General features: G+C 35.1%; 1 protein-coding gene across 1 annotated transcript in view; it reads right to left on the bottom strand.

Annotated features, from left to right (window-relative positions):
- Positions 1-27,013, bottom strand: part of PPP1R3A (protein phosphatase 1 regulatory subunit 3A) — a 37,980-nt gene extending 10,967 nt beyond the window's left edge. Inside the window, exon 1 of the mRNA XM_059933584.1 lies at positions 26,197-27,013. Coding sequence (XP_059789567.1) covers positions 26,197-26,984 — 788 coding nt within the window. The 5' untranslated portion in view covers positions 26,985-27,013. The remainder of the gene's footprint in view (positions 1-26,196) is intronic.
- Positions 27,014-27,273: the final 260 nt, after the last annotated feature.

Raw genomic sequence — 27,273 nt, 5'->3', positions numbered from 1 at the left:
TAGATATTTTGAATATCCACTATATGTCATAAGTTCTAATAAACACTGGGAAATCAAAGATGAATAATATATATGTAGCCTCTTAGCTCAAGGAAGCTATAATGTAATGATGGAAATAGACACATCAACAGGCAATTATTATAATGTGATAAATATTATAATAAATAATGGGATATGATATTCTCTAGAGAAAAAAAAAACAGAAATGAGGAGAGCACTCAGTTGGAAGAATCAGGGAATTTTTCACAAAGGAAGTGACATTCTAATTAGGTTTTAGGGGAAGTAGGAGTTCCTCAAATAGAGAAAAATGGTAAGGTCATTTCAGGCAGAGAGAATAAGAAGTGGTCAAAGAAGTACAGGTAAGAAAGCACAAAAAGAAGAGAACCATCCAGGAACAATGAGATGTTTAGAGGGTTTGGACTGTGTTTTGAGGAAAGAATGCCAAGGAATAGAACTGGGGTTGGTTTGAGCCAGGTTTAAACTGCTTAACATGCCAGGAAATGTGGGACTGAATTTTTTCTGTACTTTTAAACCAGTGCTCCGGTTTCTGGGGAGGGGAGTGGAGGAGTTAAATGGGAGAGAGACACCATCAGATTTACATTTAGGGACCAATCTCTGGAAGTACATTTAAGGATCTGTCTTAGGAGATCCTGGATGGGATGAGCCATAGTGAAGCAGGAAGACAAGTCAGGAGGCTCCTTCAATATTTCAGGCACAAATTATGACTGTTAAAGGTGATGGCAATGAGGAAAGAGAAAAGGAATCAAATTTGAGTTAAACTTTTGATGTAGCATCAATGCGATTTGTTGATCAATTCCCTGAATGTAGATTTTAAAAATGCCTTCTTTCTGCCTGACCTTGGCTGTGTTCATGAGATTTAGAAGTCAAGTATTGCTCTTTCCAAGACCTAAGCAAGGGAGAGTTAAGTCTGGTGGTTAACCGGGGCTCCTGCACTGTTAAGTCGGTAAGGTCTTGAATTAGTCTGCTGACTGATTTCTGATGTCTTGCACACTGGGTAATCTGCTTCTCAGGTGCCCATGTAGACACCTTTCAGCCTTTTTCTCTAATCTCTGGTACGTGTGCCTGGACAGTGCATCAACAAGTTATGCCTAGTTTCCTGGCTTTTATTCTAGTCAATTCATAGCGAAAAAGAGCAGAAAGACCTGGATTCAAATCACAGTCTTTCCTGTTATTTACCTTACTAAGTCACTTACTGGCCATGCGACCTCCAACAAGATACTTAACCTCTCTGTATCTCGTTTTTCTCCAAAATATTGCCTAGTCCTTACACAGGGCAATTATTTATCATAATTCTCAATATGCGGAAGTGTTTAATAAATGTATTATCACTACTGTTATTACCATTATTATTAGTGACATGTAGTAAATACCACACTGATCATTAGTTCTATACTGCCACAGTACCCGATTCCCGTGCTTCTCCTTTTACTTGGAATTATGTATATTTTTTAAAGTTTACTCCATTCTCTCATATCTTTAATTCACAAGTTACTTTATTTTCCAGAAGTTACTTTCAAGAGTAAAATTTGCAGCCCATGATGACATACTCGCTTAGTCTTTCTAAAGTATACTCTTACTATCAGAGGACCACCCTCTAAAGAAAGATCACTAGATCATCAGTGAAAGTAACTTTTTATTTAAAATACAACTACAGTGTGCATGGGAATGCTAATTCACACTTTCTGCTATTAGCCAATTGATTTATTCACTGTCAGAATTTAGTCACCCTGTTAATATTCCTGCAGTTTCTGGGTATGTGGCACTTATTCTTTTGCAGTTATGGTTAATTTTAACACTCTCAAAATGTAGTAGTTTTAGTAGAAGTAATAATATCATTTTTCCTGAGTTTCTGTAATGCTATTGTGCTAAAAGCCCATATGTCTCTTAAAATATGAGTAAAACCTGTTCCACCCAGTCTAAGTCTGAAGTGATGGAATTACCCAACCGGTCAGGGTAAATGTCAGGATTAGGTTGTAGGCAGCAGAAATGTAACTCTGTTCCAAGAGGAATCAAAAAGTTGGCATAAAAAAAGGATCATTTCCAAAATGAGTCATGAATGTTGCATTTGTGTCTCTTTAACACTCTGCTTGAAAGTACTCAGCAATGCCTAAAGAAAACCAACTTGGAATTCTTAGGCATCAACTCTCACTCTGATAAACAGCTAAAAAGTCAATATTGAACTCTTCAAGAAGACGTAAGTGTGCCTTCTTTGTTCGAAGTTTGTGCTCTCATTTGATTTTCTCTACCCACTCTCCCTAAATGAATGGAGAGATTTTAAGTTAGAAATATGATGTACCTCACTTGAAATTTTTTTAAAGACACTTAAGAAGAATATATCAGGATTGGCATTGATAAGTGGATACTTACAGAAATACTGAAAAGGTTTTCCTGGAATAAATAATTACATATTGTGTACTGTTTATTTTCATAATTTTATGGTGATATTTCTCTAAAAATTGACTTTCTAGTATTCTGACATTTTATAGCCATGAATTGGAGGAGTGAGGAAAGCAGAAACTTGTACTTAATGAGAGGTAAAGTTCATAATACATTAACCAACTACTAGGGCTTAGTATCTATTCCTTTGGTGTTACAGTACCGATAGTCTTCTTTTGATCAGGAATAAAACCAGAACAGAAGAGAAATATTTGATCAAAAGAGAGACAATTAGAGCAATAAATGTCTAATTGTGAACAGAAGTGTCTCAGGAAAAAGTTTAAAGGCATAATGCAAGAAGGAATTTAGGATGAAAAGATGAATTAAAATTCAGTTCCTTGATGATAATTCCACAGAGGAAAACAAAATGAAGACAGTTCTGCATTAATAATGGGGATTGAAAGAAGCAAGAAATAATCTCAAAGAAAAAACATCAAAAATTTTAAATGGCTTCTATTTCCTTTAGATGCCGAATCTGGAGACTAATAACTAATATGGTAAAGAACATGGTTTTTGTGGAATTCCTCATCTTCAAAGTGAAAGCTCTAGATTAGATTAGGGATATCAAATACAATACTCTCATGCTGGCCTCCTTCTCTCGCACCCATGGCAAGCACTGATAACAGGTCAAGGGACTTCCTAGCTGAGACCAGATTGAGCCCCGTGATCCTTCTCTATACAACCAGGCAGCCACTACCCCTTTATTTCTCAACCCCTTTATTGCTCAAAATGGAAACAATTAGCCTTTCTCAATTTTGACATTAAATAACATGCTTTCCAGTTTTAGGAGTTCCATATTTATGTAGCTAATAGTATTCCATAAATATAATTTTGAAATGTAATTTGGAAATTTCTTAAATTTGTTTTCAAAAGATACAAATGCTAGTAGGATCAATAGAAATAACCATTAACTTTGCAATACAAAGATAAATTCTCAATTGAATCTTATGGTCAGCATTTCAAATTTAATACCTACAGAAATCCTACCCACACAGTTTGTGAGCTAGACTTACATTATTTATAATGCAGATTATACAATGATTTATTCCCAAATTATTTTACTATGTCCAGGTAAAACTTTTCAAATAGTGGAACATTATCAATATCTACAAATGATTGGGATAAACGAACATATTGGATAATACATATGATATAAGCTAATTTATTACTTTTAAAATGTAAGCATAAACCACGGCAAACCACAAGCCCCTTGAGTAAAGTCTAGTGAACTGCTCAAGTATTCAAGTAACTAAGAACATATCACCACATTAGTGACCAGATGGTTTTATCAAGTCACTTTCCTGTTTTCCACAAACCTGAATTGCTATGTTCCTAAAAATCTTCTCTATTTCTTTTTTTTTTTTTTTTAATTTATTTTTGGCTGTGCTGGGTCTTCGGTTCGTGCGAGGGCTTTCTCTAGTTGCGGCAAGTGGGGGCCACTCTTCATCGCGGTGCGCGGGCCTTTCACTATCTCGGCCCCTCCCGTTGCGGGGCACAGGCTCCAGACGCACAGGCTCAGTAGTTGTGGCTCACGGGCCCAGCTGCTCCGTGGCATGTGGGATCTTCCCAGACCAGGGCTCGAACCCGTGTCCCCTGCATTGGCAGGCAGATTCTCAACCACTGCGCCACCAGGGAAGCCCTCTATTTCTTTTACTAAATTAGAACATTGCCTATTGCCTCAGTGCTTGATCTTGAAAATATATTGAAAACGATGGTACGATGCCTTCTTGATGCAGGAAATTTCAATAGCAGAGAAAGAAGCAACTAAAAAGCATAACCTTGTTGAAGAATTCTTTGGTAAGTTTCTTTTCCAAAGTTGCTTCATTTCCTAACTCTTTGTCTTCTGCCAAGGATTGCTGTTTTCAAATCTGCTTTGTCATGTTAAATCAGTGGGTGCTATTTTTTCTTGCTCACCCACCCCACAGAAATCAGGGAGAAAAAATTATTTGGATTTAATTCTGTGATTGAATCTAGGCATCATGTGCAATTTTGTAGAGATGGGATCTCCTTAGAGTGTCTTCTAAAGGAGTACTAAATTGCGAGAATCTAGTGCTTAATTAAGTCAAACCTTGGAGGTTCACATGTGAACAACAACAACAAAAATTGTAGGTTGCTTTGGGAGAGATGTAATTACAAGCAGAATCCATGAATTTTCAGTGGAAGAAGAGTTATAGGTAAACCTGGCCCAAGGGACTTCTCTGCCACAATCTGCCAATTATATTCTACCAAGAGAGAAATGTAAATGTTTTTAAGTGATGAATACTGGAAAAACTAAAGAATATACATCAGACAGATATCAGAAAAAAATTCTTAACTTTATTGGTCTAAAGTCCTTATTTTACCTGAGTTCTTAATGGAAGTAATTGTTACCAGTGGAGCATGTGGGTAACAGAAAAATTAGTCATTGTCCGGCTGAGACTCTTACTACTTCAGAATTCTGACATTCTGATTCTCCACAATTGCCCTACAAAGTGATTTCTAAGAACTTTATACAGCATCCATCTTTTGAAAATTATCAGAGTATTGTTAATATCTATTTTTTCCTAAGGATACTAATTTTCAGGCATTATTTCCTTCATAAAGATATTGATTTGTTTGTGTTTGTGTAAAAAGTCATTATCACAAAATCATGACTATGAGCTAACTAATGCAATTAAGGAAATCCGGATTAAACATGTTTGCTCTGTGAAATCTACATATAAGTATCACCTAAGGTATTTGGTCTGTTAAATACTGAGATTTGACATCCAAGCTCTACAGAATTTGTATTAAATATTGTTTTGAAAACTGTTTTAAGAAAAGGTAATTTAAAATGTAAATTGATATTCCCAGTGTATGTGTGGAAAGGTTGTATTTGGAAGGGCTAGGGGCGAGAAGGAAAACAAAGGAGCATGAGACTTCCAGACTGAAATCAAATCATTTGGAAGTGACACTTCTCAAAAGGATCTGTTGCCCAGCTGAGGGTGGCAGCCACTCCCCTGAGCATCTGTGCCCGCTATTGTTCCCCAAGGTAGTAAAGTTTACATGGGGTTGTTCGTTTTGTTTTTTCTTTAGTGGGGAACAAAGCGCCAAACTTCTCCAACTCTTTCCCCAGCTTTTCTCCTATTCCTGGCTCTTGACAGAGAATTTCAAGCGTGTATCAATACTCTTCCCTTTATCTGGAGAGTAAATCAGGTGAAATGATGTATATTTCAGTAAAATATTGGTAAAACAGTTCTCCAGTATTTCGTATAGGAGATGGTAGGTTTTATGTTCGTAAGAAAAATCACCAAATATCTTAAATATAATAATAGGACCAACAAAAGTCAGGGCATGCCAAATCAAGTTAGAAATGTTAAAGTACTGCCTTCCTGTTATTGCTTTTAATTAAATGTTAAATTTAAAAGTTATGAAATCATTTTTTAAAATCCTAGGACCTTTTATTTATGGCTATGCAATTAATAAACGTCTTGTATTTTCTCTAAATTTAAAATTCTTTTATATTTAAATTTTTTTAATATTATCAGCTACTGCTTTTTAGTTTTAATAAGTGTTTAGTAACCTCTATCATATGAAATCCATTGGAATTCATTTCCATTTTCAAGAAATTCAGTTTCACAAACATTTTTAAACTAGCTACTCTACTTATGCTAATCACAGCATAAATTGATATATCAGGGAAAAGAGAAATATGGTAAATTGGGTTGGATGGTTTGTGTTAAATTCCAAATAAGAACCCTATTATCAAACTGGATTTGTATTTAACTGCATTTGAAAAGTTTTCTAGGCAGACTCAGGAAGTCTTAAAGCATTATTTCTAAATTTAATGCTTTTGTGAACTTACGTCACACATTAAAATCATCCTAATGCACCTTTTTGTCAAATCTTCACAATAAGATTACAAAAGGAAGGGAGGAGAGGATACATTTAAAAAGCAAATGAAAAAGAACTCAATGGAAGCCTATTAGGCTACCTGTTGATGAGCCTGTAAGAGAGTCATTAATATGCGGATCATTGACATGATAGGCCATAATGACTCCTCCAGGGACACTCATTCTATTGTGTCAGAGACTAGTTAGGGATTCATTAACGTGAACACTCGTGACTTCTTAATATGCAAATTATTAATGCAATGCACTGAGGCATACTCACAAATGTCCACATCTTGTGTTACAGGTTTTCTTTGCCAGCCCTTCACCCACACCTTTTGTGAATTAGTATTTTCTTTCTGTCCTCTTGCGGATTTCTTCACAAAAGATTCTGCACTCCTGTGGAATCTACCACTTCATATTCAAAGACCTCCTCCCCTTCAGCCCACATTTCTTTGATTTAAGGCAGGTTTATATATACAAACCACTTGAACATTTTGACTAAATCAGTCAAAATTCAGCACAAAATCTGATTGGATATTTTTCTGCAATGTCAAATTGGTTTTTGGCTAAAGGCAGAACAATGTGAACGAAGCACTTGTTTTTAAAAAATGAGACTCTGAAACATGAATAGTGTAACCAGCAGTTGAATAATTTGCTCTGAAGGTAGGTAGGGAAAGAGTAGTGGAATAGAAAAAAGAAAAAGAGAGCAGAGAAAGGCCATGAAAGAGGACACAAGAAAGAAAAGTGCAATTAAACTAAGAAGAGTAAGTGTTCATACCAATGTAACACATTAAATGAAGAAATGGATTTAAACTGCTCAGTGTCTGGCATACAGCAAGCAATCAATACACGTTAGCTATTATTATTACATCAACACTTTGCACTTTGCAAAAAGATAAAATTAATATCCACATTCCCTGTTGAAACAATAAGAAAAATGTTATGGAGTGAAAGTTGTTCAGTCCTTGAATTAACATACTCTGAAGAAGGGGATCAAACTTATAGTCCTTATTCCTGCAGCAGAATTATCTACAGAATTCATAGAAAGGTACTCAAGTATCTTTCAAAGCTTATACACATACCAGGTATGGGAAATACAATTTTTCATCTGGGACTATGTATGCAACCTATATTCATTTTCTTGCCATTTTATTCTAACCTCATCTAAAATACAATACAATCTTTTACTACTATTTCTCTACTAAATTTCAGGAGAAACAGACCCTTATTTCTAAACTGATAAACCCTAAATTCTGCAGTCTGTCTATAGAAATCTATATCTGTTTATCATAAAATATTAGTATCCTCATACAAAATTAGTAATATAATTTTTTAAGTTAACAGCTTTACTGAGGTATCATTTACATACCACAAAATCCACCCATTTTAAGTGTTCAATTCAGTGACATTTATTATATTTAATATATTTACAGAGTTGTGCAATTATCACCAAATCTAATTTTAGAACATTTCCAGCACCCCCAAAAGAATAAGCCTGTTAGAGTCACTCTTTACTCCCATCCCCAGTCCTAGGCAACCACTAATCTTCTTTCTGTTTTGAGATATTTGCCTATTCTAGATATTTCATATAAGGAGAATCATACAATATGTGTTCTTTGTGTCTGGCCTCTTTCATGGAGGAAAATGTTTCTGAGGTTCATCAGTGTTGTAGAATGTATCAATGTTTCATTTTTATTGATGAATAGTATTCCATTGTATAGATACACTCACTTTACTCATTTTCCAGCTGATGGGTATTTGAGTTGTTTCCACCTTTTGGCTCTTGTGGACAGTGCTTCTATGAACATTTACATACCAGTGTTTGCATGGACATATGTTTTCATTTCCCCTGGGTAGATACCTAGAAGTGAAATTGCTGGTTTATGATAATTCTATAATTTGTTTCTCCACATCCTCACCGACACTTGTTATTATCTGTTTTATTGATTGTTGTCATTATAGTGGGCGTGAAGTGACATCTCATTGTGGTTTTGATTAGCATTTTCATAGTAACTGATGATATTGAATACTTTTTCATGTGCTTATTTGTCATTAATATATCTTCTCTGGAGAAATATCTATTTAAACCCTTTGCTCATTTTAAAATTAGGCTGTCTTTTTATTATTGAGTTGTAGGAGTTCTTCTGGATAAGTCACTTATTAGATATATTTGTAAATGTTTTCTCCCATTTTCACTGTCTTGACTGTGTCTTTGGGTGCAGGAGTTCTTAATTTGGATGATGTCCAAGTAATAGAATTTTTAAATTAGCTTTAAGATCTTTGCTAACTTGCAGAGGTCCTTCATAGAATCTATTTGATTAAAACTCTTTAAATAAGAGGCAATATTATTTTTAACATAAATAATCTTTATTAGTGTAGTTATCACATGCAACCAACTACATTTCATATTCTTGCTCATGTTAATTTCAATGCTAGAAAATGTCCACCAGTTATTGGTCCTAGCCAAGTTCTAGACTGGAGTAGATGTAAGCAGATTCAGGGATGATGCAAATGAACCTATAGAGTCAAGAAAAGAAGTCCAACTGATTTAAGAAGCTTACAGTACAAACACCACCTTACTCCTCTGGTTGGTGCCTTTCACTGGAAGAGATGGAATAGGCAGGAGGAGCTCATCAGTGCCAAGTTGGCTCTCCCAGTTGAAGGCTTTTGGATCCCTGATTAAGTAAAGCAAAATTCATTGCCAGCAAACCTAAGAAGATGAAGTGTGAAGGTCTCACTAAGACGGACTATGGTTAGAGATTAATAGAAGAGCAATATGGTGCTTGGGAAGGACAAGTTGAGAACCAGTATGAACTAAAAGGCAAGGAACAGGTGACTGAAGAAGTTGGGCCACAGGCTGGGATTGCTGAAGGAATCAAATGCAAGGGCTGAATCCTGAAGGGATGCAGTTATGTTGCCAAAGATGGGGATCTCTGCCACACTTTTAACAAGGCAGCACAAGACTTTACAGTCAACATTCTGAAGAATACAGCTATCAAGTGGCTTTAAAAGGATTCAGTCCTTCTACTGGACATCATGCTAAGTCAGAATAATGTTGGACAAAATTTAATGTGTATTCATTCAGCAAGTAGTTAATCTGTGCTAGGCATCATGCTAAACATTAAACTACTAGCAGAAGCTGAGATTGAACCAACTCTAACTTCATAGAGCTTACAGTCTAAAGAATGATAAATGAAAACTAGCAGTATAAAATCACAGCTATACATTTCATGATTGGGGAAGCATGGAGTGCTATAGAAGAAAATACAGTCGACTCTTGAAAAACACAGGTTTGAACTGCGTGGGTCCACTTATATGCAGTTTTTTTTCAATAGTAAATACTACAGTACTACGTGGCCTGCAGTTGGTTAAATCTGACGATGCAGAACCATGGATACAGAGGAACTGAGTATATGGAGGACCAACTATAAGTTATACTCAGATTTTCAACTACAAAGAGGGTCAGCACCCCTGATATCCCCATTGTAATAAGATCCATAACAGGGTCCATACAGGATCCATACAGGGTCAACTGTAATATCCATAAGTCAAACTCAGGGAAGGCAGTAGCAACTGTGTATATACATGGGCTTGTAAAAAGAGCAGACTGAAAGAAGATCATATCCTTTAATATGCTTACAAATCATATTTAAAAGTTTGATTTTTCTGAACTGTAAAATATATACTTTTCAAAAAGAAAAGTAAATACTTTCTGAAAGTTTACTTCATTCTAAATGGAAATTAACTTAACCATGCTATTTAAAGTGCCTTTTTCGCCTTCCCCAAGTCATCACAAATGATGGGGCAAAATTTCTGTAATAGATGCCTTATTTAAAAAGCTTATCTTTTGTATCTTAATTCCCACAGTACTAAATGTTTCTATTAATGCTTAAAAATCCCTCAGGCCATATTTGCAAAAGCATTATTTTATTTGCTAATTTTTCTTTGTTTAATAGCATTATTCTTTTGGTGGATACTGAGACTAACTGATTTTCAAATTACAAAAAAAGTTACAACTCAAAACACATGTGTTTAGTCTTTTGTTTATATCATTCTCAACCCTGGTGCATATCGGAATCAGCTGGGGAGCTCTTTAAAAATACCAGTGCCTGCAACCTGCCCCCACCCAATGAAATTGGGGTCTTATAGGAGGATCTAGGCGTGGGTGCCTATTTTTCCCCTTCCTATGCGCACCCAAGTTTAAGAAACACTGGTTTACACTACTATTCTACACTGGCTTTTACTATATCAAAGTATGGTTAGTGGGAAAATAAATCCTTCAGTGAAAATACTCTGCTCTTAAGTTTTTCTATGGGGTGGGAGGAGGGGGTGTACATAATCAAACAGGTTAGCAATAATGTAAATTTTATAGGGATTTTACTTCTGCTACTGTTAGGTCTATTAAACAATTAATTTTTATTCATCATGGGGATTACCAATCCATACATCAGTGAATTTAAATTTACTGATTCTTTTAACTGAAAGGAAATCTAGATGCTGTTTAGGGTAAGAGACATTAATCTTTTCTACCCTAACACTGATCGTGTTTGTTAAGATTTAGACCTGGGATGGTAAAATGTTTTCCAGTTGTACTATGGCAAATTGCCCAAACAATTATTGTAAATGCAAGCACCGTAAAGTGTATTGCCAAGGACACTAGTTGGTTAGATCCCATAAAAGAGACAATTAGTCTTGAGATGAAAATGGTAGAGATGAGGTGACAGTTTTAAAAAAGCAGAACACGCAATGTAATGGCTTAAATGTAAGTTGTGGATAATGCTGATAGTTTAATGTGTTTGGAGTTTATAATATATAAAATAATGTTTCATATAAAAAGATCAAAACTGCTTATATTCTGGTCTTCTTTTTTCCTCATTTGCTACATAAGTAAAGGCACTTGCAAGATTACACTTGCTATCTTTGCAAATAATTTTACGATGGTTTGCTTGATTTATTATATGTATACAGCGTTAATTTATGAAAAATATTTTCTTCTTACAGGTATCAATTTACATAACCTTATCCAGTATCTACAATACTCATAGTCTGTTGTCAGGATAATCGAAAAATTTTGAAATAAAATAATAATAGATAGAATTATTCAGTGCTTTTTAAGATAACTCAAATGTGGAATTTCTTCTTTGATTAGATTAACTGTAACACAACTGCACCTTCACCAAGACAAAATTGCAACTCAGTCCTTCAGTTGCAAAGATGAATCTAAAAGATTGGATATAGGGATTTGGGCAGCCAGAGAAAGCAGAAAGGGACCCTAAAAGACTTTAGAGTCAAAGGCAAACTGCTGATGACATATTTTCATCTGTACCTTTGCTACACTGCCCCTTTCTCTCAGAGACCCTGTGGGTAGTGATGGGTCCTGTGGGAAATAAGCCCAAGAATGTAGGGCGACCTAAGGAGCACGAGAACCTAATGTAAACAGAAGGGGAGATCCATCACTTGAACTTTCTTAGAATATTTGCACTGGTTGCTTTGTTCTGAATGGAACTCTCTTCTCCCAGATTTCTTCATGACTGACTTTCTTCAAGTCTCTGATCAATTGTCATCTTCTCAATGAAGTAGTCTTTATTCCTTATTCTTCTTATGCTGCTCTGTTTTTTATATTCTCAATTGCATATGTCATCTTCTAAAATAACTTACTTATTCTTTATGTTTATTATACTGTATTCATTTCTTCTAGTCATCGATCTTTTTTTTTACTCTCTTTTAATACACAAGCTGAAAAGCATAGTAAGAACTTTGCTACTAATATTTTGATTTTTTTGTTTCATGTGAACCAAGATTCATACCCTCTTAATCTTGAGGTCATTGGTACTATAGAAAAAAATATACTAGTGTAATTTCCATGTATCCATCCAAGAGGATAAAGACTGAGATGCCTGGACTAATATTTTTCACTAAGTTAAAATGTAAACCTTAGATTTTGAGGAAGGATTTGGGCGAAAAACAATTATAGAAATAAATTTCCCCTAAGTGTCGCCAGAGTAGTAAAATAAATCACCCATAAAATAGTATAGAAATACCTAAAAATTAGTGCCATAATATATATATGTGTTTATTTACGTTAAAGATGACCTATAGCAGAATTCAGTTAATATTGATAATGAGAAAAGGATAAAACCTATGTTTTAAACATTCTAACATACAGAGCCAGTATGAACAGTTATGAACATAGAAAATCAATATCCCTTTTTATGGACAGTGACCTAGTTCATACTTTTCACTCTATTCTGCATACGCTTTCTGGATTGATATAAGTAAAATAATACTTTATCCTTGAGCATAGGAACTAAAGTTCAAAATCCTTAGTCTAGCAAGACTGTGCAATTCTTTTTCAACCTTTTTCTTCAAGTTTGATTCTCACAATTCTTTCCATTCCAGGCAGTCAAATTGACTAACAAAACCTCCGACTTATCTTTTTTGCTGCCGTGTCCACAAGTATTTTTTATTCTGTGTAAACAGTCTCATAACTCTTCTCCACCTACCCAAGTTTTACCATTTCCAGATCAAGTTCAATTCCTCTGTGATGCTGTTTCTGATCAGGTCCGCCTGCAGTAAATCATTTCTCTAAAGCCTGTTGCTCTGCACCTCCTATGCTCTCCTCTAAGTCTGTGTCATTCCATTTTTGTTGATAACTAACTTCTCATGTGCATAAATATTATCCATTTATCAAATTAATGCTTGAAAATAGAAGCTAACTAGAAGAATCCTACATAAATTAAGGACTCCGTAATTTCTTTTTGGTTAATTGGCTGATTGGGGCACTATGGTTCAAAGCCGCAGGGAATTAGAGACCTTAAATCACAAAAAGAGCTTTTCCTCTTATATATTTCCTGGTCTTGATCAAATAAATCCCTTTTGCCTAAATTTCTTCTCATGTAAATGGGACTGGCCTGTTGACTACAATGTATAAAAGTGATCTAGTGGGAGATAATTTTATATCACTTAAGAAATAATAATAGAGACATTTAAAGTATGTATTCCTTAAGTTTATATAATTAGAAATTTCTAAACAAAAGAACAGCTAACTTGTTAAAGTAGTAAAATATCATAAATTTAAAGTTGTCGATGGACTACAGTCCATGCACTAGATGAGAGTCCCACCTGGTTTCGTAGACAAGTTCTAATAAATGTTACAGATGCTCAAATAAAAATTAAAAGAATGAAAGCAAACTGGTCCAAAATTACCATAAGTGGTCAAGGAATTCCCCAGGAATTGAAGAATAACACAGAAAAGAAAGACTCTTATAATCACACCAACATAATTTTGAGGGTTTTCAAAAAAATTAATTGCCTCAGAATTTACAATTAGTCACAGACAAGAGTATTCTGTTGTACTAATAAGAATACCCCTCCAGGATGCTCAGTCAATAGCTAAGCTTTCCCCAGATACTGTTTAACTCAGTCTCACAAATGCCATTTTCAGTAGGAACCCATCCATATTTGTATACTAAAAGTTAATTGGACAACAAAAAATGTAAGTGATAAAACTTTAATTTTCAGCAAGTTTAATTAAAACACTTCTTCCGAGAAAGTGAAACGTAACTATTTACAAATGCCATGCATTACCTACCTCAATAATACATTTATACTTTGGGTGGAAACTTCAGGTTTTACACAATAAAGCTCTTTAGGATATTAGGAAAATTATAGTAAAACTCTTAATGAAAACTATGAGATGATAGTTGAGGGTAATGATGTAAGAGTTAATTGATGTGTCATTATCCCTGAGGTATATTATTATTTTGCCATATAAAATATATAATTATTTATGCTAATTTCCTAAAAACATATATTTGTTTCCCAATTCTTATATCATAAAAAGAAAAATAATATAATTTTAAAATTTAAATATTATAATATAATAACAGTACTATTTCCATCTGAGTTTGTTAATATTTTCACAAAACATTTTAATTGTAGTTTATAGTCTGCAAAAATCAGCAATTAGCTACAAACTAGAAAGTCACATTGCTTATGTTTTTCAAAGGTAAAAGCTTTTGCCTGTAAGAATCAATGTAACTGGACTCCTCATATAGTTTTAAAACATTTATATACAAGAATATGGGAAGTCTTCATATTATTCCTATAAATTTTTTTAAAATCTAAAATTATATCAAAGTAATTTTTTAAAAAAGTACTCAATAGGGACTTCCCTGCAGTGGCTAGGACTCTGCGCTCCCAATGCAGGGGGCCCAGGTTCAATCCCTGGTCAGGGAACTAGATCCCACATGCCACAACTAAGACCAAGCACAGCTAAATAAATAAATATTTTTTTAAAAAAGTACTCAACAGAATGTAGCAGATTCATCATACTACCTTTTTGTAGGTTTTAGGGTTAAACATTTACATGTACTGCATTATTTCTCTTTAATTGTTTTTGTTTTATGGTTTCATATAAGCAAAGACCAAGAATCTGCAATCTCAAGACAGAGAGGACGTGGTTTAGGTGTTTAGGTTTAGGAACAGGGGAGGAATCTGGTAGAGGCAAAAGGCCAAGTCAAAGGAAGTCATTAAGGTAAAGAAAAGCAGACAGAACAACAGCCAGACCCAGAATCCACAGGTGTCAGAATCAGTGGGTGCCACAAGCAGCAGCAGCAGAACTAACATGAGTATTGGCCCGGGTCCTGGCCCTGGCAAAGAGAAAGAATGAATGACTCAGTTCTGATCAGTGGACATACAATATCTGCCTTTGGTCTTTTATAATTCAGCCTGTTGGATTTTTCTCTTGTCCCACTGGTCTGGATTGTGATATGAAGGAAGCCAAAAGCTGACCAATGAGTATTTCTTTTATTTGGGATGTTAAGATTACTTGACATTACAGAATAGTAACATTGTACTGACTCAATGAATCAGCTCTTTAGAAGACAGGAAAGAAGGAAAGACTAAATAAAGTGTCCTATAGTAGACTATATTAACTTATTTCTCAATTTGATCTTTCTTTGATACCCTGGTAACTGAAAGTAAATTTAGACTGACTACAAGATGTTAATATGGTTAATATGTTCAATTCTATATTTAATTTTGAGTCAATTTAGACAACAAATGTGGTTATTGAAGAAATAAATTTCCCTCTTAGCTGTTGTTTTTATAATGTGTAAATATGGTTTTTGTATACTCTGTTCTTTATTTTTAAAATAATGTGTTTTTTTAAATAAATTTATTTATTTTTGGCTGCATTGGGTCTTCATTGCTACGTGCGGGCTTTCTCTAGTTGCGGCGAGCGGGGGCTACTCTTCGTTGTGGTGCATGGTCTTCTCATTGTGGTGGCTTCTCTTATTACGGGACATGGGCTGTAGGCACGCGAGCTTCAGTAGTTGTGGCATGCGGGCTCAGTAGTTGTGGCGCACGGGCTCAGTTGCTCTGTGGCATGTGGGATCTTCCTGGACCAGGGCTCGAACCCATGTCCCCTGCATTGGCAGGTGGATTCTTAACCACTGCACCAGCAGGGAAGCCCCAAAAACAATGTTTATTTTTAATCAAATGAACAATCATTACTTCTGTGGCAATGGAATCGAATATGAGTGTAGAATTAATAGGAGTTGGCAAAAGAGAAATCAGTTCTTATGTTGATGTTTCTTATTTGCATGACTGGAATGATGACTATGACTTTAAACAAAGTATAGGATAGAGGAAGAAGGATTAGGATTGAAGGGGAAATGTAACTTTGGTTTGGGACGTAAGGGAATTAATTTGCCACATGGCTATCCAGATGGAGATGACCAGTAGGACCCTGATTTTTAAAGATTGTGAAAACAATAAAAGCACTCATCATTAAAATTATAAAAAGCATAATTCATTCTTTAAGTACTCAGAATGGATACTTTAGGATTTTACCAGGCTCTACGGTTATCAGGTTTAATCATTATTTTTTCAGAGCTTTTCCACGCAAAACCCTTTGTTAGTCACAGTGGGGAATAATGCTTAAACTAATATACCACTGCTGACCTCAAGGATCTTGCAGTCCAGTTGAGAAGATGGCACACACATTAAAGTTTTTAAAAGTGCAGGAAAAGGCCACCATTTGAAAGGCCACCATTGGAAGAATTCTGGCTAAACAGATATAGAGGGACATATGACAAAAGTCCTCTTCTTCCAAATAAAAATATCTGATAAAGAGTAAGTTTCACTGAATGTTAATTTCTTTGCCTATAAATTGCATCAGATGCACACATGGCAAACAGCAACCCTTTCATTTAAGGAAAGTTGTTTTATTTTGCATCATAGGAGTAGCTACTCCATGGGAAAATATTGCCGGAAGCGCTGGTAATTTTAAGGCAGTATAGTAAATCTATGTAAGGGCAAAAGCAAGTTCCATAACATGGATAAATCGACAGTAGGAGTAGCCCTGGTGAACTACATGAGTTTTATGAGATTTGTAAACAAATGCCTTGAATGTTCATATAACTGCCATTGTCTAAAGCTTAACTTGGTTTGCCAAAGGTAACTTTGAATGAGGTATTACTAATACACAGTATAAAATACTAGAAAATTATGAACTATCTTTGTGAAAAGTGAAAAGCTCATATACACATATGCGTGTGTGCTTTCCACACAAAAAAGCAATGCATCAAGGATAACTTGAATGTAGGTGGGCAAAATTACTTATACTGCTCCCTATGTTCAATTTACTAAATAAATTATCAACTGGATTGACTGTACCAGTCCTCTGTACATATTCATTGCTTCGAACAATACCTTTTAGTCAGAATTGTACACACACATATACACATATACACAGAATCAATAATTTTAACATATATTCAAATGACTTCTGCTTGTGAACACAGTATTAACCTTTCTACAAAAAGGTACACTTACAACAGTTTAAATTTCAACTGGTCAATGTTACATTTGGTTTTTACAAATCTATTCAAAATTTCTTTTTTCAATGTACTTACAAAATTATATTATTGAATGAAATTGTATTAAAAATAAGATTTCTAGAAAAGGGTGTGGCCATTATTCAAAATTATTCATTATTTGTCTGAGAGAGTTTCAACAGTTCTAATACAGCTATCTTTTTAGGTAGGATTGAGAAATAAATGACATGATCTTCTGAAGTACTTTTAATTTTGTGATTTAGTAAAATAAAGCCCCTTTCTCTTCTCTGACTCCCACAGGAGTCCAATACTCAGGACTCAGAGCTAAAGAGGGCAGGATTGGGAAAGCTTCTTAGCTAGCCTATTAACCTATCCAGCTGCCCCGATACCTTGGTTCCCGCAGTGCACGGTCCTTGTAACAGTGCTATCATTCACTGGTTGGTGATGATTTTTTTCTTCTCTGACTTTTGCTTGAAATACTACAAACTAGTTTATTAGTTTAATCATTAGGAACTCAGGGGGGAAATCTAAAGTTGTTGAGCTTATTTGACATGGAAAATAGAAATTAAATACTTTAATTTTAAAGTATAAGGATAGGAACTCCAACATTTAATTCGGTTGAGAATCAGAGTAAACAAATGACAAGATTAAAGATATAGAACACGAATGGCTACATGAAAAACATAGAATTTCCTGATAGAATACTTTACTAAAGAACACAATCTTCCCAGGAGATGTTTAAAAAGAGAATATTATAAGCATTTGGCTTGGGTAGTTTTCAGAATAATTCTGCCTGAAAGCAAAGGATAGAATTAGAATGGTCTCTCCTACAATACAATTCAAGGAAGACTGTTCAGGAATCAAGTGCTGTATTAGCATTGGAAAAAAATGATTATCACTTTATTTACAGTAAGCACAGTAGTCTTATACACTTACTCAAGATTATATATGAAGATCATATTTTTTTCTGCTTGTACCTGAATGTGATTTTAAAATTTGGTGAGATTTTTCCATTGGCAAATATTCAAGAGATTTAAGTTGTAACAATATATTATTATAAAATTATTCATAAACATTAATCCTCAGGAGGAGATATTAGTAAAATGTGAAAATACTCAGCTTTATATCATATGTGGCTTATGAAGCTGAAAGTTACCTGAGCAGTTCTATGTAATTTGTAATTGTGTGAATACATCCACAGTAATTTTTAAGAATGAAAATCAGCTTAGGGTTTTTATCACAGCTTTAGAGTCAATAGGTTAGCTTTGTATCATGGTTTAATTCTGTAAAACAAGCAGAGTACCATCAGTGTTAAATGGGCTATAAAATCTGTTTCACATAATTAGGAAAAGCATCTACAATTTGGCATGCTTTACAGATTTAAATTTGCGGGATATTTTGATCTTTTTTTCTACTGCAAACTTCAAAAGGGGTGAATGAAATGCAAGTCCACAACCGCACCCAGGACAATCATTGTCTTACGATGTTAGAATCCCGTTTATAGTTGTGACTTGAATAACACTGATGTACAGCACAGACAGACCATTTTCAGAATAACTAGAGGGGGAGGGAACAGTAAAATTTCCTAAAACAGGTTTGTTTAATGTACAATTGGTCTCTGTCACTAAACAATGCTGTATAACAGTCCAATTTGGCAATCTATTTCTATTTGTCATAAAATCTTTAAACAGCAGGATAGTATGACTGAGGTTTCAAAACCAGTTATTATTTATATAATAGATAATAACACTACCATGCCAGTTACCCAAGTAAAGCTATTAGAGAAGCAGAATAAAAACCTGAAAAGATTTGAGAGTTATGCCCTGAGGAGCTTTTTCTTTTTATGTAGTGGTGGGGTACAGAAAATGCTTTCAAAGCAGAGAAATGACCAAAATTCAATGGTGTATAATATATCTTCTTAGAGGAAAAAATTATATCAAATTCAGTTTCATTAACTGAGTTATTTGTAATGAGGTAGATGGACCTAGAGTCTGTCATACAGAGTGAAGTAAGTCAGAAAGAGAAAAACAAATACCATATGCTAACACACATATATGGAATCTAAAAAAAACAGTACTGATGAACCTAGTGGCAGGGCAGGAATAAAGACACAGACGTAGAGAATGGACTTGAGGACACAGAAGGGGAAGAGGAAGCTGAGACGAAGTAAGAGCGTAGCATTGACATACATGCACTACCAAATGTAAAATGGATGGCTAGTGGGAAGCTGCTGCATAGCACAGGGAGATCAGCTCAATGCTTTGTGATGACCTAGAGGGGTGGGATATGGAGGGTGGGAGGGAGGCTCAAGAGGGAGGGGATATGGGGATATATGTATACTTATAGCTGATTCACTTTGTTGTACAGCAGAAACTAACACAACATTGTAAAGCAGTTATACTCCAATAAAGATATAATAAAAAAATTCAATTTCATTTTCTATTCATATGTATACAGGGATGATAAGGTGAAACTCTGTATAGCCAACTCAGTTTTTTAGTCCAAAAGAACCATCTTAAGAAGAACTACCTTAAGAAAAAACGTGTTGTACTTCTATAAAAAAATACCTAAAAAATCCAGTCAATGTTCCAAAATTCTTTTGTAACCCAGAAGTTGCTGGAATTTGGGAATCATTTTTCCCCATAGTAGCAATGCCATAAAATATTAGCTTCCCTGGTTAGTGCCCAAAAGCTTATTGAACCCATAATTTTGAAACTATGTATTTATACTAACCTGGATCCAGGCAGCAGGAATGATACTGAGGGGAAAAATCATCTCTCCATTAATCTTGGGCATAGGACTAGCCATGTACAAGATTTTAAAATATGGAATTTATCACCAATGCCATTTTGAGTATCTACAAAGTGTCAGCAACTGGGATAGATGTTTATATATGTTAGCTAATGTATTTGTCATAGCAACTCTTCCAAGTGGAGATTATTATCCCTATTTTATACCTGAATAAAATGGATACAAAGCGTAATTTATCCAAGTTCATACAGCTACTAATTAGTTAGAATGAAAGCCCAAATCTGCCCTACTTTAAAGGCCATGCTGTTTCCAATATACCTTGTTGTTTTTGGAATCCTCCTTCCCTCCCAAATACACACACACACTCCAGGCCCCCAGGGTCCTCCTGCTTCTGTGGGGCCCCTACCAGAACTCTGTACTCAAATCTGCCTTGTGCCCCATAGTGCTCCCTGCTCTAAAATTATCCATTTCCACTGTCTCAGTCCAAACTCAAAGCCCATTTGTGCAGCTGACCTTAATTGGGTGTAAGACAGCGATAGTCCCTGCCAGCCTAGAGGTCTGCATTTAAGGAAAGGAATTTTCATGCGTGTGTGTATTATATAAATGTGTGCATACACATATAAACACACACACTTATATATTTATGATCTTTTAAGTCTGACAACGCAGTGGACAATCAGGCCCACCTCAGGTGACTGCCCCTGAGGTTACTTCTCTTCTACTATTCCTGTTGGGGTGCTGGGGTAAAACCTTGGAACAAGGACAAGAGTCACAGTGAGCAGAACTGGAAGAAGGTGAAAAACTTGTGTCCCACTTCACAATCATCTTTTGCCTGGAGCTTTATTGGCTCAGAGTTCTTGGGCCCTGTTCCATTTTTACAGGCTGCAGATGAGCTTCAGGTGGGAAGTTAGGCTCGTAGAGAGCCCAGAGGATCCATGTGAGGTCTGGCATCCATAGTGATTCCCTTCAGCTAGGGCTTGAGAGAAACCCTGAGTGGTGAGACCCTCTTCTTCCTCTTCTCTCAGAAAAGATTCAAAACTACTCTAGGGAAAGTCTAGGCTTATAGGGGTATGGATTTCCCACAAGACCAGGAAGCCACAAAGCCCTGGTAGATCTCCAAGGAAACCCTAAACTAGTTGGTTCCTTGCTGTCAACCAGCTGGCAGCTTCCAAACAGTCCTCCTGACGGGTCCTGTGCAGCTGTGTTCTGCGTTTCCATATGGCCCTGCCAGAGGTCCCTCCCTTAAACAGACCTGGCTTCCACAATTAGCGTGCACTCAAAACAGGTTAGTTATGGAATACATTAAGTCCTAAAGGCCTCATGGGGCTATTGACACTTCTTTGCACTACTTCCAGGAACCCAGGTTATACTGTAAGTGTAAATTAAGGAAGTCTCACAATCCTAAAGCTCTGACTGGAACATGCAACATGACCATATCTTAGGCACCATTTTCCAGTGCTTTTCTTGGCTTCATTTTAATGATTTTCCCACCCTGAAAGATAAACTCTCTCTAATCTTAAAGTCATGCTTTAGAAAGTATCTCTCTCTTTCCCATTTTTGAATGTACCTGGTTCTGTTCCTCAAGGACAAAAATTGAAGACTGATCAGTTTTTTTTCCTTTGGCATTGAAATCTTTCGGGAATTTATTTGCATTCACTTGGCCAAGTTATAAATACCATCCAACACCTATATCATGCCATTTCATTACTTAAAATAATAAATTGGTTTCACTTAACAAAATACAAAACCATATGAAGTCAGTCTGTGTACCCAATGGTTAGAAACATTTAGCAGCTGTTGGGAGGAAAAAAGAGATTCTGAAAAGGTCAGTTCGCTGTCCAGAACACAAGATCAGTTATAGATCACAGATCCGAGAAAACCTGAAATGTAAGTAGTTCTTTTTCATCCATGGCTTGCCTGGTATACCTAAAGAATCTGAGCTTTGTTTTGGTGTTCTTTCCCCCCCACCCCCTCTGCTCTCAGTTCCTGTGAGGCCTGTTCCCTCGGGGCCTCTGGTCTTCACGGGGTCATGTTTCGGGGCCTCTGGTCTTCACGGGGTCATGTTTCCAGCCTTATGCCTAACAACACAGTACCTAACACACAGGCCCTTAATAAACACCTGTGGAATGAATTTTGAAACCTGAACAAGGAAGACTATGATGTCAGGAGAAAAAACACAAGTCCAAGAACCAAGAAATTAGTTAGCTGAACACAATTTGATAATAATGACGGCAATTATATTTGGGTTTTAATGACTACTTTATATGTGCCCAACACTTTACTAGAAGTTTTTAAAATATAATCTCATTTTATTTTAGCCTAATCATCACAACATTGGGCAGGCACTATTACCCCTATTTACAGATGAATAAACTGAGGCTTTGAGACGTAAAGTAGTATGTCCATGGCCACATAGTTAAGTGTATATTAACTCGGATTAATATGTGTGTCTGTTGAATGCCATAATCAATGCCTTTTTTAACCCTTTTGATCTGGTCCTCCATTTTTTCATCTATTAAACATGGAAATTTTAATAGTCATTAAGATCTCTTCCAACTTTAAGATGTTCTAGATATCAGGTGACTACATCTCAAGAAAATTTAGAATTCAATGAGTTTCCCTTGTTGATTAAAATCCTGCAAAAGACAAAGAAATGGCTCTCTAAAGTTAAAAATTTAGAACCCGTGAAAGGAAAGAGGAAAGGAACTTTTGGGCAGTTTGGGCTTTTCTAGGGTTTTTCAGATCCACCTAAAGCTAGAGTTAGCCTTGTCTTTTTACAGGAGTTATTATTTACTGATAACTTACTATGTCCAGACACTATGCCAAAACTTGAACGTATTATTTTAAGGAAATCTCTAACAATGTCTATGAGATAGTACTATTGTTATTCACAATTAACAGAAGGGGTACCAAGTTTAACTTGCATAAGGTCACACAGATAGCATGTGGTGCAGCTTGGACTCAAACCCAGATATGTTTAACTCTGAAGCCCCAAGTTTTAACTTTGAAGTTATACTACTTATGCATGCTATTTTTAGTTTATTTATCTATGTACATTTAATATTATTTATATCAATGTCATTTAATTCTTTTGGTCATTTATTTTGAAATAATGCCCCTGAGATGTAGATCAGAAATCTGCTTAGTTTGTTTGCTAACACATACACCAGTGCCACATATGTGGTGACACTTACCAAGTATTTCATGATGCATGCCTTTCAGTGCAATTAAATACCTTTGGGTCACTCTCAGTCATATGCCTATGAGTTACAAACTCTGTTTCCCTCTCCCTCTAGATATTTCTTTCTGTCCAAAGTGGATAGATTAATAAGAATCAAAGAAAACAGACAACCACATCGATGTGGAGGTTTGCAAACTCTGACCTGAAAAAAATCTCCATAGAGAAAACATAACAGAAATCCTACCTCACTCAATGTGTTCCCACAATTCATTCTGTACTTATTAGAAGGGATTATTGACACTTTTAGAAGATACAATTTCTTCTAGAGAGAAAGAGACCCTGATAGCAAATTAACTTTGGTATCAAGAGGAATTCAACTTTAACTTTGGTATCAAGAGGAATTTGGAATTTAACTTTGGTATCAAGAGGAATTCAAGTTAGTTGTTACTCTCTACATTAAGACAGACTTATTTTCAGTTTAACTCTGACTTTTGTTACATACTATTATTAATCTACTTGCATGTATGAAGTAAAAATTCACATACATTTCTCTTCTCCATTTATCTTCTCAAAGAAATGACCTCCAAATTAAGTTACATAGGAAGTGTGGAAATGCTCAAAACAGACCCATTTAGATTCTGTAACTTTTGAAGGGAGGAAGATATTTTAGAAGCTATAACTTTTTTGATCAAATAAGTATTAGTCCATTTTTGCTTTAGCCAAGTACACATTTTGTAAAAGAACACTAATAAGGTGTGCTGTTTTTCCCTAACCAAATTCTTCACAATGAAATCCAACTGCAATATTCATTTAGAAATTTGATAATGCTCTCTTGTGTGAGTTTTAGGAATATTTGAAACCCCATTGCATATAAATTATATCATGGAAAAGCTGTATAAATATTCTGTTATGGCACATGCTGTTCTAAGGATCTGTCAGGATTTCCTTTATACACTCCATTTTGAGTGGTATATAAATCAGATGTAAAAATTCATGTTGGACTGAAATTCAGCACAAAAGGCCTCCTCCAGAGGCAAATGCTTTTTTTCAAAATGTGGTTTGAATTATGTTGGTCATTTTTAAGTTATAGAAGTACAGAAAATGTATTTGTGGTTTTGAAGGAGAGAGATTTTTTCCATTTTTATAACTCATTAGGAAACTTTACAGGCCTTTAGACCATTTTGTGGTTTAGCTCTTCTCAAGTTTTTCCCCAAAGCAATATTAAAACTTGAATGGTGTCGGCTATGAATCCAATGGTTACTGTTCTGAATACAAATGTGGGTATTGATATATATCCAGTTATACATATCTTAGACTAGGAGAAGTTTCAATAATATCATGACTGGGATAGATTAGGCCTAGCAGTTATCCTTTTTTGTTCTTGCTATCAAGTCAAGTTTGCTCTCTCAAAGGAATCCTCTATCATTACCATAGTTCAGCATGTAATGCTTGTAATTTTAAAGCTGCTTTTCTTAACTTGCAGAAAAATCCAGAGTTAAACGCTGCTTCTTTTATGAGGTCTTTGACAATAAGGCTATGTCTTTTTTAAGTTTCACTTTTCTCTAATATATAGGGCAACTTGCAGCATGTATATTAGATATTCACAGATGATGATCTTATTTGTAAAGTATTTAATATGTGTATATTTATGTATATAAATTAGTTTATTAAAAGAACTTATTTTATCTATATAGCTAACATGTTGCTGAGTAATTTCATAAACTAATAAACTATTACTTTAGCACGTAGAGATTATGATTATATTATCTCTCAATAGCATCAGTTAAAACCTGAGAAACTTTTGTTTGGACTAAGAAATGTAGCATATCTCACAAAGTCAGATAAACCAATCTTTCAGATGACTTTAAAGGATAATGAAAACAGAAATATTTTATATGATTGAATTGCTTCACCTACATTATATTTAGTTCATTAATGCATTAGAATAACACATTTAGTAGTTATTATTTATTGCCGTATAAGAGATCAAGGCATTAAAGCATAAGAGGTTAAAAACTTCCCAATGTAATTCTTTATGTTTTTATTTAATTCCACTTAGAATCTGGGTGTCTTGATTCTTAATACAGTTCCCTTTTCATCATCTTACACTATTTCTGGTGCAGTTACTAGAATCCTTGGGTCTAGTGACAGTTATGGTGGACCATCCAGAGGATAATCAAACATTTGCCTGTGGCTGGTAGATCAATGTGGATTTTTCCCTTGGGACACTCTGAGGAGGAGGAGACATCTGTCTCCTCTTGGATGTTTTATCTACTCACCTACTGTCATGGAAATTAGCCAACTCTACGAGAGAGAATTGAATCCTCAGTTTTCTTTATTTTTTACATTAACAGGAGAGCAAGGTTACTAATGAGGGGTCATATCCCAAATCTCTAATCTATAAAGCTAATATCCTTATTTCTATTTGGGTCATTTTTTTATTCTGCTCCATTTACTTTTACTAAATTATACTACCTTGTGTTCTATAATGTTACATTTGGTTATAATTATAAATTTTTATGTGTAATTCATGCATCACTCATACACTTCTGTCTTTCTCTTAGCTTATAATTAAAGTCATAGCTCTTCCGATTTAACTTAATATGTATCACTCCAAACATCCCTGTATGACTCAATCAGTCGTTAAAAAGTTCGTTACAGCTTTGAGGGGAAGTCTATGAATTTCTGAGCACTAGATACATATGGAAATACAGTTTTATGTTAATCAGAAATGTTTTGAAGTACGGCAAAAGTATTTGAAAACCACTGAAAATAAATATACATTAAATGACAAAATAAATAGTTTTATATGTTAAGAATCTAGATTCCGTGGTTTGAATTTAAGCAATTTATAACTCGCTAGGTAGGCAATATACACATTGCAGTCCCCCTGCCATCTGTTACACTATACCCATATTTTCCTTACATTTGGAGGAGAGATAACACAGTGCTTTTATTTGAATAACACTGACCTTATTAAAGCCTAGCACCATTGTTTTATACATAACAAAAATATATTTTTAAACAGAATGGCTATTTCTTACAACCAGTGAAATAATGACCTTAAATAACCTTAAGATTATAAAAAAGTAAGGAATGTAAGATATATCCTCACCTTGATTTTACCTTTAAGCAGCCTTTTATTTGTCTGTTAGGAACTTCTTCCTGTAGTTTTCCAGGCTCCAGCTCTTGTTCTTTCTTTTGACAAACCAGTATATAATTTGTGCCATTATTATTTGACCAAAATGTACCAACCGAAGTTTCATAACGTATACAAAACTCAACTTTACTGCCATCTTTTTGATAAGGGGGAACCAATGAAATCTTAAAGGAGAATTGGTCAGTTTCACCATCACATGAATTTGGGACATATTCTGCTAATATGTCATAATATGTCTGCCAGTCATCTAAGGACATTCTCACATATACTAACTTCTCAAAAGAAATATTCAAAACTCGAATAATGCCCTTCATACTTGTAGATCCAGGAAGATACTCAGTTGATTCCAGTATTGCTTTCTGTACTTGAAGTTGTTGCATAAGGTCTTCTTTTGAAGAAGGCAAGTCAAATAGTGGAGATAAAACATATTCTTCTGTGTGGAAAATGTCCTTCATTAAGTCAAAATCAGTTGAACCACTCGGAAATTCCCAGGAATCAAATTCTTTAACAGACACAAGATTGAATCCAAAGTTGTCAGCAAATGAAACTCTTCTTGCACCTGAAGGTGGTGTGTCCAGGTAAATGTCTTCAGATGAATCAGAACCTCGTCTGCTAGGTTGAGGGGAAAAACCAGGTCTGAAGGTAGCTTTAACTTCTTCATCTTCAGAAAGAGAATCAGATAAATTAGGAACTTCTAAATGGTTATCTTTGCTAATCTGACTAGGTTCTTCAGAAGGCTCCATTGGGCTCTCTGATATCAAATAAGAGAGAACTGTACAACTAGTAGAGGCTGATACTTGAGACACTGAGGCTTAAAATAAGTATAAGGTTACAGTTGACATTGCAGAAAGGAGTCAGCTCTATAAATAGGTCCGATGGCGTGTAAACTATGCTCGCTTGCCTCCAAAGGCCTTTAATATGATAGCATCCTTGTTACTCTCACCAGCATGTTTCAGGTTCAACTCTCAGTTTTTAAAGTTGCATATGTTTATGAGTTCCAAAGAGACATCTTAAATCATTTTCTGCTGGGTT

The sequence above is a fragment of the Balaenoptera ricei genome, chromosome 9 (genome assembly GCF_028023285.1).
Source record: "Balaenoptera ricei isolate mBalRic1 chromosome 9, mBalRic1.hap2, whole genome shotgun sequence".
In the NCBI taxonomy this organism is placed as follows: domain Eukaryota; kingdom Metazoa; phylum Chordata; class Mammalia; order Artiodactyla; family Balaenopteridae; genus Balaenoptera; species Balaenoptera ricei.
The sequence above is the reverse complement of the archived record's forward strand: the minus strand, read 5'-3'. Positions and strand labels throughout refer to the sequence as shown.